This window comes from Piliocolobus tephrosceles, chromosome 8, assembly GCF_002776525.5.
Source record: "Piliocolobus tephrosceles isolate RC106 chromosome 8, ASM277652v3, whole genome shotgun sequence".
In the NCBI taxonomy this organism is placed as follows: Eukaryota; Metazoa; Chordata; class Mammalia; order Primates; family Cercopithecidae; genus Piliocolobus; species Piliocolobus tephrosceles.
Window position 1 is genome coordinate 10,288,336 of NC_045441.1, and position 18,626 is coordinate 10,306,961.

Genomic DNA, 18,626 nt, shown 5'->3' on the forward strand with positions numbered 1-18,626 from the left:
CTGATTCTCCCTGAATGCTGGTGCTCCCTAAATCCTGATTCTCCCTGAATGCTGGTGCTCCCTAAATCCTGATTCTCCCTGAATGCTGGTGCTCCCTAAAATGATCCTCCTTAAATGTGATCCTCCCTGAATGCTGATCCTTTCTCATGTGGTCCTCCCTCACATGATCCTCCCTAAGTGCCGACCCTATAGAAAGCGCTTGGCACCATCTCCCCCCAGCCTGTCTCCTCTGGCCCTCCTATTAATGGAGGTAATTGGGAATCACTGCTGAAGTGCTCAAAACCACACAGTCTGCTTGGCCAGATCACATACTTCTCAGCTGCCCCCTCCATGTGGGAAACTCAATCCATCAGTGGCCCCGCCAGCCCTTCCCGCCAGTGTGCAGGCAAGGAGCCGATGCTGTCTGTGGGGCTGGCACTCAGGTGGGGTGGGCCCCGAAATTCCCCACCGTGGAAGCTGCTGGAGAATAAATGCAGATATCGAGGAGGGAGGAAGCCGAGAGGCTGGTGGCACGGCCGTGCTCCGGGGAGTGGGTCATGCACTCCCGGAGCCCCTCTCCCTCCTCCCTGGATAGGAATCCACACAACTTTGCCCTTCAGACCTCCGTGCTGCGCCCTGGAAACCGTGTCATCGCCTTTGTGTTTTTGCAAAAAGATTTGGTCAGTTGCCATGGAGATTTCAGATCATCCTTTCCCTCTAAAAATCAATGACCTTAACTTTTCAATTCCTCCCCTGTGGTGCTTCGAAACGGACAGTTCCAGTAAAAACTATTATGAGGAAACGCAGGCAGGTCTATCTGCTATCCAAACACTCCTACTGTTTTTTGTGCCCTAAAAGCTGATCAGGCCATGGTGTTACATACACTCGGCTATCCCTATGTGAACAAAACCACCACTCCCTGCGGTGTTGAGGCGGATGAGTGACGGGCAGGAACAGCAGCCTCAGAGACACTCATTTTGCTAGAAGGGATGACCCGATTTTTGCCAATTTGCCTGATGGCAGACAGATGATGGAGAAGTGATCTCAGGGGGCCGTCGGGGGGCTGTGGCCATGAGCACCTTCATGGACTGTGTCCATTTACCCCCACTGGGCTCAGCCTCCAGCTTCTGCCTCTCCATCCTGCCCCAGCAGGTACTCCTGGAACCCCATTCTGACCCAGTTCTCTTTTTTTTTTTTTTGAGACGGAGTCTCGCTCTGTGGCCCAAACTGGAGTGCAGTGGCCGGATCTCAGCTCACTGCAAGCTCCGCCTTTCGGGTTCACGCCATTCTCCTGCCTCAGCCTCCCGAGTAGCTGGGACTATAGGCGCCCGCCACCTCGCCCGGCTAGTTTTTTGTATTTTTTAGTAGAGACGGGGTTTCACCGGGTTAGCCAGGATGGTCTCGATCTTCTGACCTTGTGATCCGCCCCTCTCGGCCTCCCAAAGTGCTGGGATTACAGGCTTGAGCCACCGCACCCAGCCCAGTTCTCTTCTTTAAAAACTTCCCATGTGTTGGCCGGGTGCAGTGGTGCAGGCCTGTAGTCCTAGCTTCTTGAGAGGTGGAAGAATCTCTTGAGCCCAGGAGTTCTGAGACCAGCCTGGGCAACATAGCAGGACCCCATCTCTGCAAAAAAATTTTCTTTAAAAAATAGCTAGGCATGGTGGCGCGTACCTATAGTCCCAGCTAATTAAGAGGCTGAGGCAGGAGGATTTCTTGAGCCCAGGAGGTTGAGGCTGCAGTGAGCTAGAATTGCACCTCTGCACTCTAGCCTGGACAACAGAGCAAGATGCTGTCCCTATAAAAACAAACAAACAAACAAACAAACCTCATCCTCCTTTCCATGTTTTCACCTCCTCTTTTCTAATAGAGTGGGTCTCCAAGCTCCTCCAGAGTCAACATGTCTCCACCTTCCACTCCCATCGAGTGGATATCCTGCTCGCCCCTTCCAGAAGGGGATGGGGAGTAGATGGGGCATCTACTCTGCCCACTGTGGGCAGCTCATTGTACCCATGGGCAGCCCATTGCACCTGTGGGCAGCTCTTCCTGGCAGCAGGTACCTCCTTAGCCTGAATGATGCCTGTCTCCCAGCAGCCTCATGCTCTGACCTGACTCTGTGCCCTCTGGGGCCATGAGAGCAAATCTGGCCCGACTCCACTACAGGATCTTGGGACCGAGAGCTGGCTGCCTTCACTATGGCCCTCAGCTTGTTTCTGCTCGATATTCCAGAGGGACCTGTCCTCAACAGCCCTCACCTGCCCTGCTAGAGAGGGCAGGTCTGGGCCTGAGGAGCCGTGGGACCTCCCTTTCACCTGACCGAATCCCAGGCGATGACTTTTCTTCCCATGGGAGCTCACGGCTCTAACTCTGACATTAGCCTCCACTCCCTCCCAGCTCAGTCACCTTCTGCTTGTAGGACAGTGGCCACGATATCTCCTCCCAGGGCTCTGGGTGGCAGTTTTTCTGCATTTCTATTGAACCTCATGGCAGACACAGGGAGAGTCCTCAGTGAGGTGGGAGATGGGATTTGACTCTGGAGATGGGGTGCAGACACTGGACCAAACTGAGGACTAGCTAAAAGAGGGAAGAGGTGAAAGCACCTCTCCATAAAACACACCCCCTAGTGCCATGGCAATTTGCCATTGCCATGGCAACACCCAGAAGTTACAGCCCCTTTCCAGGGCAACACCTGATGACCCACAAGTTAGCACTCCTTCAAAGTTACCACCCGGACGTTACCACTTAATCATATGCAAATTAAGGGGCGGGTTATACAGAAATTATGAATAACCATAATTTGCATATCATTGATGACCTTAATTTGCATCTTGATTTGCATATCACTAAGATGGGTATAAATATGAGTGAAACACTGCCTCTGAGCTGCTACTCTGGGCACACTGCCTGTGGGGTAGCCTTGCTCTGCAAGGAGCAGAACGTCTGCTGCTGTTGTGCATTGCTGCTTTGATAAAAATTGCTAATACCACTGGCTTGCCCTTGAATTATTTCCCAGGTTAAGCCAAGAACCCTCCCTGGTTAAGCCCCAACACTGGGGCTAACCTACCCTGCATCAGTGAAGCAGATTCTGAGCCAGAGTCTAACATGGAGGGTGTTTATTAGGGATGACTTTTAGGATGAATCGCTGGGGAAGGGAGGGGACTGAGGCAGGAATGAACAGAAGGTCTCCATATAGGCCAGGACAGCTGCCCTAGACCCCATGAGGCTCTGCAGCTGGGATGGTCCTTCAGGGTTGTCCCCAGGCAGAGATATGTCCAGGCTTTTCAAGTGCACCTCCACCAGTCACAGGATGCAGGGTGCCCTGGGAAGAGCTGGGACCTTGGATGAGGTGATTCTGAGCAGCTGGATGATGGATGTCTGTTGACAGCACTTCCTGTAGCTGAGGCTAAAAGCCTTTTTCGTTGCAGGGGATCTGGGTGGCACAGCCCGACATCTACCACAAGGGCTGGTGGGCATGGAGGGGAACAAGGCATGTTCCTGATGCTATTTTCCTAGTAAGACAGCCTGGGATGGCCTTTGATTTGTAGAGGTCACAACTCACACCGTTGACTCATGCTGAACTTATTGTTGGCAAGAACCTCTACATCCCATCTGAGACTGGTCCTCTGGACTCTGGGGCTGCAGTGCAGGACTTCACATTCGCCTGGTCATATTTCATCTTGTTAGACTTGGCTCCTTGCCGCGGCTGTGCAGATCTAGCTTGGCTCCCAACTGTCTCCTAAGACCCAGGCCCCTGTCTTGGCTGGCTCCTGGTCTTCCACAGCTCCCAGCAGCAGTTTGCTGCCTCGCCAGTCAAGGTCTTCCTCTCCTAGAGGCATGGCCCCAAGAAGACAGACAGCCACATGCCAAGACCCAGATCATCTGGCTGTTTAGCAAAGTGTTTAAGGGTTGCCTGTTGACTTGTTGCATGGCCTTGGATATATTATTTATTCCTTCCTGTGCCTCAGTTTCCTTATCTGTAAAAGTAGAATAATAACAGTACTTACCACCCAGAGTTGGGTGAAGATGATCAGGACACCTTGCTTAGGCAGCAGAATGAGGAGGGGAAGAGAAACCACTCTGTGTACTTGGCTGGGGTCTGAACCACACTCAACTCTCATCTCATTGGTTTCAAATAAGAGTAGGGATAGTTCCTCCTCTTTGCTATTTTTCCTGGTCCTTGAGGGACATGGGTAAGAAGGACCTATGAGGGGATATTTTATTTGCTCTCTGACTACCCACCTGTTCTCATTAGCAAAGTGGATGGAGCATGGGGTTGGGAATGAGAAGACTGAGTTTCAAGGCATAAATTTACTACGTACTCATTCTGTGACTTGTGGTCTTCTCTGGAGTTTCTTATCTGTAAAATTCATGCATGTCACATTGTTGAGAAGATCGAACAGAGGAATGTACACATATTCAATTGCCAGGGCTGCCATGCCACCGACTGGGTGGCTTAAACAAAATAAATTTATCTCTTCATAGTTTTGGAGGCTGGAAGTAGAAGATCGAGTGTTACCACCTGATCAGGGTTCTCACCCACTTTGCAGATACAACCAAAATACTGAAACAGCAGGTGTTGCAGCAGAGAAAGGGTTTAATTATTGCAAGGCAACTGAGCAAGGAGGACAGGAGATAGTTCTCAAATCCACCTCCCTAAGATTTCAGAGGTTAAGATTATTTTTTTATTTTTTATTTATTTTTTATTTTTTTTGAGACGGAGACTTGCTCTGTCGCCCAGTCCGGAGTGCAGTGGTGCGATCTCGGCTCGCTGCAACCTCCGCCTTCTGGGTTCATGCCATTCTCCTGTCTCAGCCTCCTGAGTAGCTGGGACTACAGGTGCCCGCCATCACGCCCAACTAATTTTTTGTGTTTTTAGTAGAGACAGGGTTTCACCATGTTAGCCAGGATAGTCTTGATCTCCTGACCTCGTGATTCACCCGCCTTGGCCTCCCAAAGTGCTGGGATTACAGGCGTGAGCCACCATGCCCAGCCTGAGTCTAGGGTTTTTAAGGATGGTTTGGTGAGCAGGGGGCTAGGGAATGGGTCCTGCTCATTGGATGGGCATGAACTCTTAGGGGTATTAAAACCATCTTTGTGCACCAAGTCCATTTCTGGGTGGTGGAGGGTCATGAGTCGCTGGTCCCGCTGATGTTCGTTGGTTCATCGGTTCATCTGAATGCAAACTCTAAAAAATATTGCAAAGACCAGTCTTAGGTTTCATAATAACATGACTCCTGAATACTAAGTTATTACAGAAGAGCAAACTAGGGAACAATGGTGGGTTCTCATTTTACCGTACCTGCATCTTAGCAACTTTTGGTTGTTGTGAAAGAAGTTGCGTGACTCAGGATCATTGTTCTTGAAAAAAGAAGTTTATTAATCTTGTTGGACAGCCTGCCCGGGACTAGGAGAGGAAGGTAGTGAATTATTAGTGACTACTGTCTATTGAAATGACTGTACATGTAATCATGCATGAAGGATGCAAAGGTCAGAGAGAAAGGAAAATAAATATAACAAACATCGTATGATTTAGCTCTCCCTGGTTTAAGAGATTCTCCTGCGTCAGCCTCCTGAGTAGCTGGGATTACAGGTGTGCACCACTATGCCCAGCTAATTTTGGTGTGTGTGTGTGTGTGTGTGTGTGTGTGTGTGTGTGTGTTTGAGACGGAGTCTTGCTCTGTAGCCCAGGCTGGAGTGCAATGGCACGCTCTCAGCTCATTACAACCTCTGCCTCCTGGGTTTAAGTGATTCTCCTACCTCACCCTTCCAGAGTGCTAGGATTTTAGGCATGAGGCACCACACCCAGTTATTTTTTTTTTTTTCTAATTTTTTTGTAGAGCTGGGGTCTTGCTATGTTGCCCAGGCTGGGCAAACCTTAGTTCTAACAGAGCTTCTTGAATACAGTTGGCAGGCAAGCCCACTGGCGCTGGCCTCCCTGAGGGACTGGGCAGGTGTGGTGCTGGGGAGCTGGGCCTGAAGCTGGACACCCCCAACCTTGAGATGGCTCAGATCCTGCTGGGGCTGAGGGCCTGGCACAGACCACAGCCTGGAGCAGCTGCTGTGGTTGAGCTGAGTGACTGTGAGTGGGAGGGCTCTATCTGGGATGCAGGGCTTGGGGTCAGAGCAACAGAATTTTACCACGCCTGCCTTGTCCCCGCCATCTTCAGGAGCTGGGAGTCTTCCCGTAGGACGAAGGCTAAGACAGAGGCATACAAGGGGCCCTGTGGAACAGGAGGACCTTTCCTGGCTGGAGGGTCAGGGAAGGCTCCCAGGAGGGACACGGCCACTTCTGTGTTTGAGAGGGCGCTCTCTGGTGGTAGACAGAGGAGACTGCAGGCTGGGAGGGCAGGAGGGGCCAAGGTTCAGGACCACCATGGGAGAGGTGTCAGGACAGGGACTTGGAGGCACGGTGCTTAATTGACTGTAAGGAGGCAGGGAAGGGAGGGAGGAAAGGAGAAGGTGGAGTCTGGGTGATTTGCTCCTGGTAAGGAAATGGGGAACTTAGAGGTGCTGGTCTCCAAGCTGGAGGAGCAAGTCGGAGTTGAATAGTGTTGGATTCGGTTGGATTGGACAGGTTGGCATTGTGTGTACTGCAGTGTCCTGTGGGACATGATGGTGTGTGACCACTGTCTAGGCAAGCAGGCAGGCACGGTGGTGACTCAACAGGGGGGCAGGACAGAGCTCAGGATGAGGAAATGAGGTCAGACTGTGTGGTTCTGGTGGAAAGGCGGGGGGCGGGGGGGCGCACTGGCAAGGCCTTGGGGCCTTGCAGAATTGCTTGAGCCCAGGAGGTCAAGGCTGCAGTGAGCTATGATAATGCCATTGCACTCCAGCCTGGGCAACAGAACAAGACTCCATTCCTAAAAACAAACAAACAAACAAACAAAAAACTAAAACAAAACAAAACAAAAAACAAAAGCCCTGGTCTCTGACTCAGGCTTGGGGGCTCAAGTGTCCTGGGGAGGGAGGGGATGCATGAGATCAACTGTCAAAGCAAAGCTCAGTTAGGAGCACTGGGGCTTGGGAGGCCAAGCCTGAGGCTTGGGTAGAGGTGGTCAGGTAGGAGGTGGAATTTGACTCCAGAGGCAGAGCTTGGACGCCAGACCAAATTGAGGACTAGCTAAATAAAACAAGTCAGGGCAGAAGCACCTCCCCATAAGACATGCCCACCAGTGCGCCATGTCGGTTTACCATTGCCATGGCAACACCAGGAGTTACCACCCCTTACCATGACAACAACCCAACAACCCTAAAGCTACCACCCTCATCCTGGAAGTTTATGCATAAACCACCCCTCAATTTGCATACAATGAAAAGGGGGGTCGCCGCAGTGGCTCATGCCTGTAATCCCAGCACTTTGGGAGGCCGAGGCTGGGGATCATTTGAGGTCAGGAGTTTGACACCAGCCTGACCAATATGGTGAAACCCCGACTCTACTGAAAGTACAAAAATTAGCCTGGTGTGGTGGCGTGCGCCTGTAATCCCAGCTACTAGGGAGGCTGAGACAGGAGAATCCCTTGAACCTGGGAGGCGGAGGTTGTAGTGAACCAAGATTGCATGGCTGCACTTCCGCCTGGGCCACAGAGGAGACTCTAAAAAAAAAAAAAGTGCGTATGGATTTGAATGTGTGCAGCCCTGCCTCTGAGCTGCTACTCTGGGCACACTGCCTCTGGGGTAGCCCTGCCCTGCAGGGAGCAGAGCCGTACACTGCCACTTCAGTAAAAGTTGCAACACCACTGGCTCGTCCTTGAATTCTTTCCTGGGAAAAACTAAGAACCCTCCCAGGTTAAGCCTCAATTTTGGGGCTCCCCTGTCCCGCATCACCAAGGCTATGGGGGGAAGAGGCTGCTTCAGCAGTATCTCTTAGGGTGGCAGGAAGCCTCGGAGAGGGGTTGGCTGGTCATATTCAGAGATGGGCATGAACCAGGGGAGTGTTCTGAAGGTCCCTCTATCCAATCATTACATGATTTCCTGAGATCACTTAGCACTTGTTTTCTCTATTAACCCCCAATTAAGGATTTGACGGCTCAGCGAAACCACAGAGCCAAACGCTTGGTGGGGTGAAAGTGCTGTGGGAGCAAGCCTTGAGCTGGTTGTGGCTCCGGACAGCTTGATTGCTCCTCCCCCTCAGTGAAGTGGGCCTCTTCTTGCAAGAAAAGGAGACTTGGGGCCGGGCGTGGTGGCTCGTGCCTGTAATCCCAGCAATTTCGGAGGCTGAGGCGGGTGGATCACTTGAGGTCAGGAGTTCCAGACCAGCCTGGCCAACATGGCGAAACCCAGTCTCTACTAAAAATAGAAAATATTAGCGTGGTGTGATGTCGGATGCCTGTAATTCCAGCTACCTGGGAGGCTGAGACAGGAAAATAGCTTGAACCCAGGAGGCGGAGGCTGCAATGAGCTGAGATCGTGCCATTGCACTCCAGCCTGGGCCGAAAGAGTAAAACTCCATCTCAAGAAAGGAGAGGAGAGGGGAGGGGAGGGGAGGGGAAGGGAAGGGAAAGAGACTTGGCGGGAGCAGATCTGTCCCCAAGGCCTTTGCTAGGAGTGAGTTTACTGTCTTGGACCCTCCCTGAGTGCTCAGCTGGGGAGAAGGGAAGGGAAATGAGAAAGGAGCATTGCTGAGATGATGACCAGGATAATACCAGTCCCTTGCCATCCTGATGGAGGCTGCCAGGAGTGTGTTCATTTCTTGGCAGTTTGAGGACCAGGCCTGCCACGTCCCAGTTCTGTCCTCCTGGGTCAGTCCTTCCAGGAGGGTCATGAAAGGGATGTATGTCTTCTGCTGAGTACCTTTCTGGCTGCAGTTATTTTATGGCCCCCAAAGCACTGTTCACCCACTGCTGTGCACCTGCCATAATCAGGAGCTGAGGTGTGCAGGTGGGTGGTGGCAGGACGACACTGCCAGACAGCAGACAGAGGCAGACAAAACCCTCAGGATGCAGGGATCCTAGGGGCAAGACCATGGGGGTCGTCACAACCACGGGTACCTAGGGATGCACAGGTTTTAGAACTCCATCTGGAAAAGCCTGGGGCCCCTTTTCCTTGTCTCTGCCTCCCTTTTTCATTGTTTTTGGCCAGGTTTTGATTTTTGGAAGCCATTTCCAGCCCATTTAAAGACCAAATGTTCTGGAGACGGTGATTTGAGGCATTTGGAAATGTTTTCCAATTCACAGCTCATTTCTCTATGGAAAGCCCTGACTCAGTGTGGTTCAGAGATGCTGGACGGTCTGTCTGTTCTAGAACCCTCGGGGCAGATCTCAGGATCCCACAGTAGTCCATTCCGAGGAAAGTCACCTCTCTTTCTCTCTCTCCCTCTCTCTCTGTGTGTGTGTCGGAGTCTTGCTCTGTCTCACAGGCTGGAGTGCAGTGGCGTGAACTCGGCTCACTGCAACCTCCACCTCCTGGGCTCAAGCAATTCTCCCGCCTCAGCCTCCTGAGCAGCTAGGATCACAGGCACCTGCCACCACGCCCGGCTAATTTTTGTATTTGTATTAGAGACGAGGTTTTGCCATGTTGGCCAGGCTGATCTCAAACTGCTGACCTCATGTGATCCGCCCGTCTCGGCCTCCCAAAGTGCTGGGATTACAGACATAAGCCACTGTGCCCGGCTCACCTCTCTTTTCGGAAACACACACTGAATGCTTGGGCTAGAGCTGAGGCTTTCCGGTAGAATCAAAGGAAGGGCCCAGGCTGCTGAATTCTCAAACAGTTTCAGGACCTTTTTAACTGGCAGAGGTGGAATTCACAGTTTGTACTGGGTAGGTAGGATCCCGCCAGTCCTCGGGTTGGGAAGACTAGACTCCCTTTGCAGCTCAGCCTCTGGTTTGAGCTGTAGCTATGGCAATGAAGTTTAACCTCAGACTTTCTTTTCCCATCTGCAAACTAGGACTGTCTTTAAGCTGTTATTCCTTTGTAGGGTTTAAGTAGCCAGTTGATTAAGAATGATGCCTTGACTTAGGTAATGTTGCATGATTTACACGCTACTGACTGGGATGTGTTCATTTAGTCCTCATTATAACTTTTTTTTTTTTGAGATGGAGTTTCACTCTTGTTGCCCAAGCTGGAATGCAGTGGCGCGATCTTGGCTCACTGCAACCTTCGCCTCTCAGGTTCAAGCGATTCTCCTGCCTCAGCCTCCCCAGTAGCTGGGATTACAGGCGCCCACTACCACGCTTGTCTAAATTTTTGTATTTTTAGTAGAGACTGGGTTTGGCCATGTTGGCCAGACTGGTCTCGAACTGCTGACCTCAGCTGATCTACCTGCCTTGGTTTCTCAAAGTGCTGTGTTTACAGGCATAAGCCACTGTGCCCAGCCTCATCATAACCGTAAGAGTTAGATTTTAAATATAACTGAGGCTGAGAGAAGTGACATCACTCTGCCTAAGTCATACAGCAGGTTTGTGGCAGAACCTGGTTTTATTTTATTTATTTTTATTTTTTATTTTTTTTGAGACGGAGTCTCGCTTTGTCGCCCAGGCTGGAGTGCAGTGGCACCATCTCGGCTCACTGCAAGCTCTGCCTCCTAGGTTCACGCCATTCTCCTGCCTCAGCCTCCGAGTAGCTGGGACTACAGGCACGCACCACCACGCCCAGCTAATTTTTTGTATTTTTAGTAGAGACGGGGTTTCACCGTGTTAGCCAGGATGGTCTCGATCTCCTGACCTCGTGATCCGCCCGCCTCAGCCTCCCAAAGTGCTGGGATTACACGCGTGAGCCACCGCGCCCGGCAGAACCTGGTTTTAAACTAGGTTTCCTGGTGCCTGTGAGGAGGGGGCTGAACTTTTCACTACTTTTCCCTTTTCTTCCATGTTTTTGTTTTGTTTTGCTTTGTTTTGTTTTGTTGAGACAGGGTCTGGCTCTGTCACCCAGGCTGGAGTGCAGTGGTGCGATCATAGCTCTCTGCAGCCTTGATCCCTGATCCCAAGCGATCCTCCTGCCTCCGCCTTCCAAGTAGCTGAGACCACAGGCACATGCCACCATGCCCAGTCAATTTTTACTTTTTATTTTATAGAGATGGGGTCTTGCTGCATTGCCCAGGCTAGTCTGGAACTTCTGGGCTCAAGTGATCCTCCCACCTCAGCCTTCCAAAGGGCTGGGATCACAGGCGTGAGCCACTGCACCCAACTGCTTTCATGTATTTTTGACTGTGCTAGTACTGGTAATATGTGTTTTCCTAGAAAATTGTCCAGTAGTCAGGATTTTGAAATTTTTTGATGTAAGATTATACCTAATATTTGCTTATACATTTAAATCTCTATATGGATTTTTTTTTCTTCTTCATGTCTATTAAACCTGTGTGTAGCTGGGTGTGGTGGCTCACACCTGTAATCCCAGCCCTTTGGGAAGCCGAGGTGGGAGGATCACCCGAGCCCAGGAGTTTGCGACCAGCCTGGGCAACATGGCCAGATCCTGTTTCTACAAAATATGCAAAAGTTAGCCAGTGTGGTGGCGCACACCTGTGGTCCCAGCTACTTGGGAGGCTGAGATGGGAGGATTACGTGAGCCCAGGAGGTTGAGGCTGTGGTGATCGTGCCACTACACCCCTGACCTCAAGTGTTCCACTGGCCTTGGCCTGCCACAGTACTGGGATTACAGGCATGAACTACCACGCCTGTCCTGAACTCATGTCTTTCTTCAGCTCTTGTAAATTTTCTTGTTATTTCTTCAAGTACATGCTTCTCTTTGTTGTTGTTGTTGTTGTTGTTTTTGAGACAGAGTCTTGCTCTGTCACCCAGGCTGGAATGCAGAGGTGGATCTCGGCTCACTGCAAGCTCTGCCTCCCAGCTTCACGCCATTCTCCTGCCTCAACCTCCCGAGTAGCTGGGAATACAGGTGCCCGCCACCACGCCCGGCTAGTATTTTGTAATTTTTAGTAGAGACAAGGTTTCACCGTGTGAGCCAGGATGGTCTCGATCTCCTGACCTCGTGGTCCGCCCGCCTCAGCCTCCCAAAGTGCTGCGATTACAGGCACGAGCCACCACGCCCAGCCCTCTTTGTTCTTTTTGATCTTCCCTTCCAGAGCTACTACTAGATAGATGTTGGCCCTTGGTCTTCCTCTAGGTCCCTTGTTGTCTGTTTCTGCCCGTTTTCCATCTCCTTTTCTTTTTGCAGTGTCTTCTGGGGAAGGTCACAGCTTAGATTTGCAGCTCATCAGTTCACTTTTCAGCTGTTTCCATTCTGTTTTTCACAGTCATACATTTCACTTCTAAGATACTGAATTTTTTATTTCATTTTTTGTGTGTGTGTATGTGACAGGGTCTTGCTCTGTCACCCAGGTTGGAGTGCAGCGGCGCGATCATGGCTCACTGCAGTCTCATAAACTCCTGTGCTCCAGCGATCCTCCTGCCTCAGCCTCCTGAGTAGCTGGGACCACAGGAGTGTCAGGGACCATGCCCGGCTAATTTTTGTATATTTTTGTAGATACTATGTTTCACCGTGTTGCCCAGGCTGGTCTAAACTCCTGGGGTCAAGCTATCCGCCCGCCTTAGCCTTCCCAAGTGCTGGGATTACAGGTGTGAGCCACCATGCCTGGCCAGAATTTTTTAGTGAGTGATACATTGTCTTATTTATTTGAGGGCATTAATTATGCTTTTAAAAATTGTCTCCATCTATTTGTTTTACTATTTTTTAAGGGGGTGTGATTTATTGCCTGTTGAGTTGGTGCCTTTCTTCCATGATACTGGCCTTTTTTCCTTAAATAATTTGAAAGTCTTGGTATCTGGGGTTTTCCATTAGCTTGTTTCTGTTTCCTGAGAATTTGTCTGTTGGTGGGCTGGAGGTATGGATGAAGAATGGGAAACGAGTGTGTAAGAATTCATTTATCTGTCTGACTTTGAGAGTGACCCTGTGTCTCCTGGAGGTCACCAGCTTTTTTTTTTTTTCTTTTTTCAGTCCCCCATGACTGAAGGTCACCAGTTTTTGAGGTCACCCAGCACCCACTCCTCTGATCATACCTACCTTAGGACATGTGAATCCAATGCCTGATATATATATATATATATATTTTTTTTTTAATAGAGACAGGGTCTTGCTCTGTTACCCAGGCCGGTGTGCAGTGGCACTATCATATCTACGTATCTCTACATATCCATAGATACAGGTATACCTATCTATCTATCTGTCTATATAGACATAGATATAAAGATATATCTATAGATATCTATACCTATAATATATCTATATTTTGAGATGGAGTCTTGCTCTGTCACCCAGGCTAGAGTGCAGTGGTGCGATCTCGGCTCACTGCAACCTCTGCCTCCCGGGTTCAAGTGATTCTCCTATCTTAGCCTCCCGAGTAGCTGGGACTACAGGTGCATGCCATCAAGTCCAGCTATTTGTTTTTGCATTTTTAGTAGAGACGGGGTTTCACCATGTTGGTCAGGCTGGTCTTGAACCCCTGACCTCAGATGATCTGCCCACTTTGACCTCCCAAAGTGCTGGGATTACAGGCATGAGCCACCATGCCCGGCTGTGTATATATATATAATTTTTGTAGAGACAGGATCTTGCCATGTTGCCCAGGCTAGTCTAGAATTCCTAGGCTCAAGCAATTCTCCCACCTCGGCCTCCCAAAATGCTGGGATTATGGGTGTGAGCCACCGCACTCATCCTTCAGTGCCTGATTCCTGAAACCAGCAGGGACTAGGACCTGGGTCCTACCTGTCCAGCTCCTTCTGTGGTAGTCTAACCAATCGCTCTGACGGTCACCTCTGGGTGACCTCAGACACTCTGGGTCCCTCCCTACCTCGTCATCTGCATCTGTGACCCCTTGTGGCTCCCAGCTTCAGCCCCAGTCCTCTTTTGTTTGTTTCTGGCTGTGATTTTCACCTTCGATGTGGGCCCATCTACTTTCTGTATCTTAGGGACGCTTCCAAATGTCTGGTCCATTGCATCTTTCTTTCCAATGCCCTTAAGGACTTATTTTTCTTATTTTATTATTATTTTTAGACAGGGTTTCACTCTGTCACCCAGGCTAGAGTGCGGTGGCACGATCACAGCTTACTGTAGCCCCAAACTCCTGGGCTCAAGTGATCCTCCTTCCTCAGCCTCTTGAGTGGCTAGGACTACAGGCGTGCGCCACCACAGGTAATTTTTAAACATTTTTGTAGAGATGGGGTCTTGCTATGTTGCCTGGGCTAGTCTCAAACTCCTGGGCTCAAGTGATCCATCCTCCTCGGCCCCGAAAGTGCTGGGATTATGGGCATGAGCCACCACCTGGCCCGGGACTTATTTTTCAATGTTCAATTTCTAGGCTATGGGGATGGGAGGAGGAGGTGGGAGCACCTTCACCTGATCCCGTATTGTTTGTGTACATTCCTCCCTCCCTCCTTCTCTCCACTGCCCGGGCTCGCTGCCCCTTGCTTCTTGTACTCTGAAGCATTTATTCCCTAGCCTGTCAGGTCACAGGTCTTTTCCTTTCTCCTGCCTCCTCCCCTTCCTTCAGCTTTCTGACTCTCTTTCTTTCTTTTTCTCCCTCTGGCTCTTTCCCTCCCTCCCTCCCTCCCTCTCTCTCTCTTTCTTTCTTTTCTTTCTTTCTCTTTCTTCAGGGTTTCACTCAGTTCCCGAGGCTGGAGTGCAGTGGCGCGATCATCGCCACTGTGATCCTGGGCTCAAGCCATCCCCCTGCCCCAGCCTCCTGAGTACCTGGGACTACATGTGTGCGCCACCACGCCTGGGCTAATTTTTTAATTTTTGTTTTGTAGAGGCAGGATCTCATTATGTGGCTCAGGCTGATCTTGAACTCCTGGTCTCAAGAGATCCTCCTGTCTCAGCCTCCCAAATTGCTGGGATTACAAGTGTAATCCCACTGTGCCTGGCCTGGCCACTTCTCATTGCAGGCTACACCTGCCGTGGTCCCTCTCTGCTCTGTGCCTGTTACACTGCTGCCTTCCCTGCTGGCTTTGTCCCCTCTCATGGCCCCCACACGTTGGTCGGTCGGTTGGTTGGCTGGCTAACTTATCTTGCAGTACTCAGCTGGTGGCCTCAGGGCCTGCTGGGTGAGGTGCCCTGTTCCCTTCCTGTAGCTCTTGTGCTCAGCACGTGGTGGAACCTGTTACCTGCTGTTCCTATGGACTGTGTCATCTCCTCTCCCCACCAGGGTGAGATTTCCAGGGGCAGGAGTGAGTCTTTTTCACCAATTCCACACTGAGTGGTCAGTGACGGAAATGATGCCAAGGCTTGGTGGCCAAGGGTTGTAAGTGTTCTCTCTTCCCCTCAGACCGAGACAGAGGGTCTCAGTGGGCCCCTCATCCAAGAAAGCAAGCCTCCACCTCAGGTTTGTGGGGACCCCTCCCTGTCCAGCACGACCCCCTGACCTGAAGTTGGCAGCTCTGGGAACAGGCACAGCTCATGTGACTGTTGCTCTCTCCACAGGCACTGGTGCCATCACACGGTGACGAGGACGGTGTCCTGCCAGGTGCAGAATGGCTCGGAGACGGTGGTCCAGCGTGTGTACCAGAGCTGCCGGTGGCCGGGGCCCTGTGCCAACCTCGTGAGGTAAAGGCCGCCAGGCTAGCCTGCTCTGCCCTTCCCTCCCATTCCCTCGGATAAACCCAGTCCTAGGACGGCTCTGGGAGAGGCTGGGCTGTGCTCACAGACAAAGGCTGAGCGTGCATTTATGAAGCGCCTTCTGTATATAAGGCATGGGTGTGTGTATATGGGGTATATATGTGTGTGTGCATAGATGTCAGAGACGGGCTCCCATTGCAACAGAACCAAACAGGCAGGCAGACCACCACCGAGGTCGGGGAAAGCCAGGTAGGGCTGAAGAGGGAACCAGCCAGCTTTGTGGCTCCGGGCAGGAACGAGGGGCTACAATGACCTTGGAAATCCAGCCTGCCTTTGGCCCCGACCCTCACAGGTCTGGCCTCTGTCAGCACCGCCCCACTCACCAGGCGTGTCCCTCTCACTGGCCCTAGTTATCACTGAACCTGCCCCTCACCAGACCTGCCTTTCACCAGCCCTGACCCTCACGAGCTCAACCCTTCACCAGCCCTGCTCCCACCAGCCACGCCCCCACCAGCCCCGCCCCTCACTAGGCCCTCCCTCTCCAGCCCCTCCCTCTCACCAACCCCTCCCTCTCACCAGCCCCGCCCATAGGCAGCCCTTCCCTCTCACCAGCCCTGACCAGACCACAGCCCTCAGGGGCTCTTCAGCATCCGCAGAGAGACATCTTGGAGTCAGACACTGGCATTCACGGTCTCCAAAGTTCCAACTCTCCTTCTTTTCCCTTCCTCCTCCTCTCCATGCCCTGCTTAGCTCCAGGGACTGGCTTCCCCAAACCACTCTCCCCACAGCCAGCCAGCCTGGGGCCTCTACCCCAAGCACATTGCAGCGGCTGCCCTCAAACTCCGAATCCCTTCCCCTCCTTTGTGCCCTCCCTAACGGGACACTTTGCATGAGTCAGGGCTCTCCAGAGAAACAGAACTAATAGGACGGGTTGGGGGAGAGGGAGAGTGAGAGAGAGACTGAAATGGTAAGGAACTGGCTTGTATGATTATGGAGACTGGCGATTATTCCAAACCTGCAGGGTGGGCTGGCTGGCTGAGACCCAGGGAAGAGAGCTGACGTTGCAGCTTGAGGTGGGAGGCTGGCTGCTGGTCAAATGCCTTCTTCCTCCGGGGAAGTCAGTCTTTTTCTTAAAGCCTTCAACTGATTGGACGAGGCCCACGCACATTGTAGAGGGCAACCTGCTTTACTCCAAGTCTACTGATTTAAATTAATCTTGGACGGGTGTGGTGGTTCACGCTTGTAATCCCAGCACTTTGGGAAGATGAGGCAGGTGGATCACTTGAGGTTAGGACTTTGAGAGCAACTTGGACAACATGGCAAAACCCAGTCTCTACTAAAAATACAAAAATGAGCCAGGCGTGGTGGCGGGCGCCTGTAATGCCAGCTACTCAGGAGGCTGAGGCAGGAGAATCGCTTGAACACAGGAGGTGGAGATTGCAGTGAGCCAAGATTGCGCCACTGCACTCCAGCCTGGAAAAAAAAAAAAATTGCTACGTGTCATGACTGGTGATGTTAACTTTGATCGCTTGCTTACGATGGTATCTGCCATGTTTCTCCACTGTTGCATAGTTATCTTTCCCTTTGTCATTTATATGTACGTTGTGGGGAGACATTTTAAACCTGTACGAATATCCTGTTTCTTATCACACTATCATCTTGCTTGCAACAGTTAATGCTATGGTGTTTGTCAAATGGCGATTTCCTGTTTGCATTCTTTAATAGTAGAGATGCTTCACTTAGGACCCCTATTGCATATAAGTGTTTTGATACAGGTCATTCTGCAAGGGGAATGGCTAGGTAAACGGAATGTCATTCATTTTCAGTTTTATTAGAAAGAGCTGCTTTTGCAGGTGCGGTGGCTCACGCCAGCACTTTGGGAGGTTGAGGCAGGCGGATCACCTGAGGTCGGGAGTTCAAGACTAGCCTGGCCAACATTGTGAAACCCAGTCTCTACTAAAAATACAAAAATTAGCTGGATGTGGTAGCAGGCGCCTGTAATCTCAGGTACTTGGGAGGCTGAGGCAGGAGAATCGCTTGGGAGGTGGAGGTTGCAGTGAGCTGATATAGCGCCATTGCACTCCAGCCTGGGCAACAAGACCAAACTCCATCTCAAAAAAACAAAACAAAACAAAACAAAAACCTGCTTTTAAATGCTATACTAGAGAGATGGCCAATAGGTCCAAAATAATTTTTTTTTTTTAAAAAAAAAGCTTCTTCCTTTTCCGCAGAGGGTACAGACACTCCCTGTTTTCTGCCTTCCACACTTCCCCAGGAGCTAAATTCCAAGACCCTCCTGCCTTTCTCATGAGCAGGGAGTTTCAGATTACTAGGTCATGGCCTCTTGATTTGGGAACAGCTTCTGAGAAGAAAAGTCTTTGAAGTCTGGTCTGTCTATGACACTGACAGGCTGGGCTTTGGCTTAGAGCTGTGTTAGAGAAGTGGCTGTCCTACTCTTTCTTTCTGTTTTTTGTTTGTTTGTTTGTTTTTTGGTTTTTTTGAGACAGGATCTTGCTCTGTTGCCCAGGCTGGAGTGCAGTGGTGCAGTCATGGCTCACTGCAGCCTCCAATTTCTGGGCTGAAGTGATCCTCCTGTGCCAGCCTGAGTAGCTGGGACTACAGGCATGTGCCACCATGCCTCACTCATTATTTTTTTTTTGGTAGAGACAGGGGTCTCGCCATGTTGCCCAGGCTGGTCTTGAACTCCTGGCTTCAAGGGATCCTCCTGCCTCAGCCTCCCAAAGAGCTGGGATTACAGGTGTGAGCCACCGCGCCTGGTCTCAACAAGTTAAAGCCGTTACACTATCAAAGCACAATAACGCAGCCAGGCATGGTGGTTCACGCCTGCAATCGCAGCACTTTGGGAGGCTGAGGCGGGTGGATCACCTGAGGTCAGGAGTTTGAGACCAGCCTGGCCAACATTTAGAAACCTTGTCTCCACTGAAAATACAAAAAATTAGCTGGGCGTGGTGGTGGGCACCTGTAATTCCAGCTACTCGGGAGGCTGACGCAGGAAGAATTGCTTGAACTCGGGAGGCGGAGGTTGTGGTGAGCCGAGATCATGCCACTGCACTCCAGCTTAGGTGACAGAGTGAGACTCTGTCTCAAAAAAAAAAAGAGAAGAAAGAAAGAAAGAGAGAGAG

The 18,626-nt window shown here is 51.0% G+C and overlaps 1 protein-coding gene across 2 annotated transcripts in view; it reads left to right on the top strand.

The window, feature by feature from the left end:
- Positions 1-18,626, top strand: part of COL26A1 (collagen type XXVI alpha 1 chain) — a 200,749-nt gene that overhangs the window by 47,672 nt on the left and 134,451 nt on the right. For both annotated transcript variants that reach the window (XM_023194491.1, XM_023194490.2), the window contains exon 2: positions 15,349-15,471. In XM_023194491.1, coding sequence (XP_023050259.1) covers positions 15,349-15,471 — 123 coding nt within the window. The remainder of the gene's footprint in view (positions 1-15,348; positions 15,472-18,626) is intronic.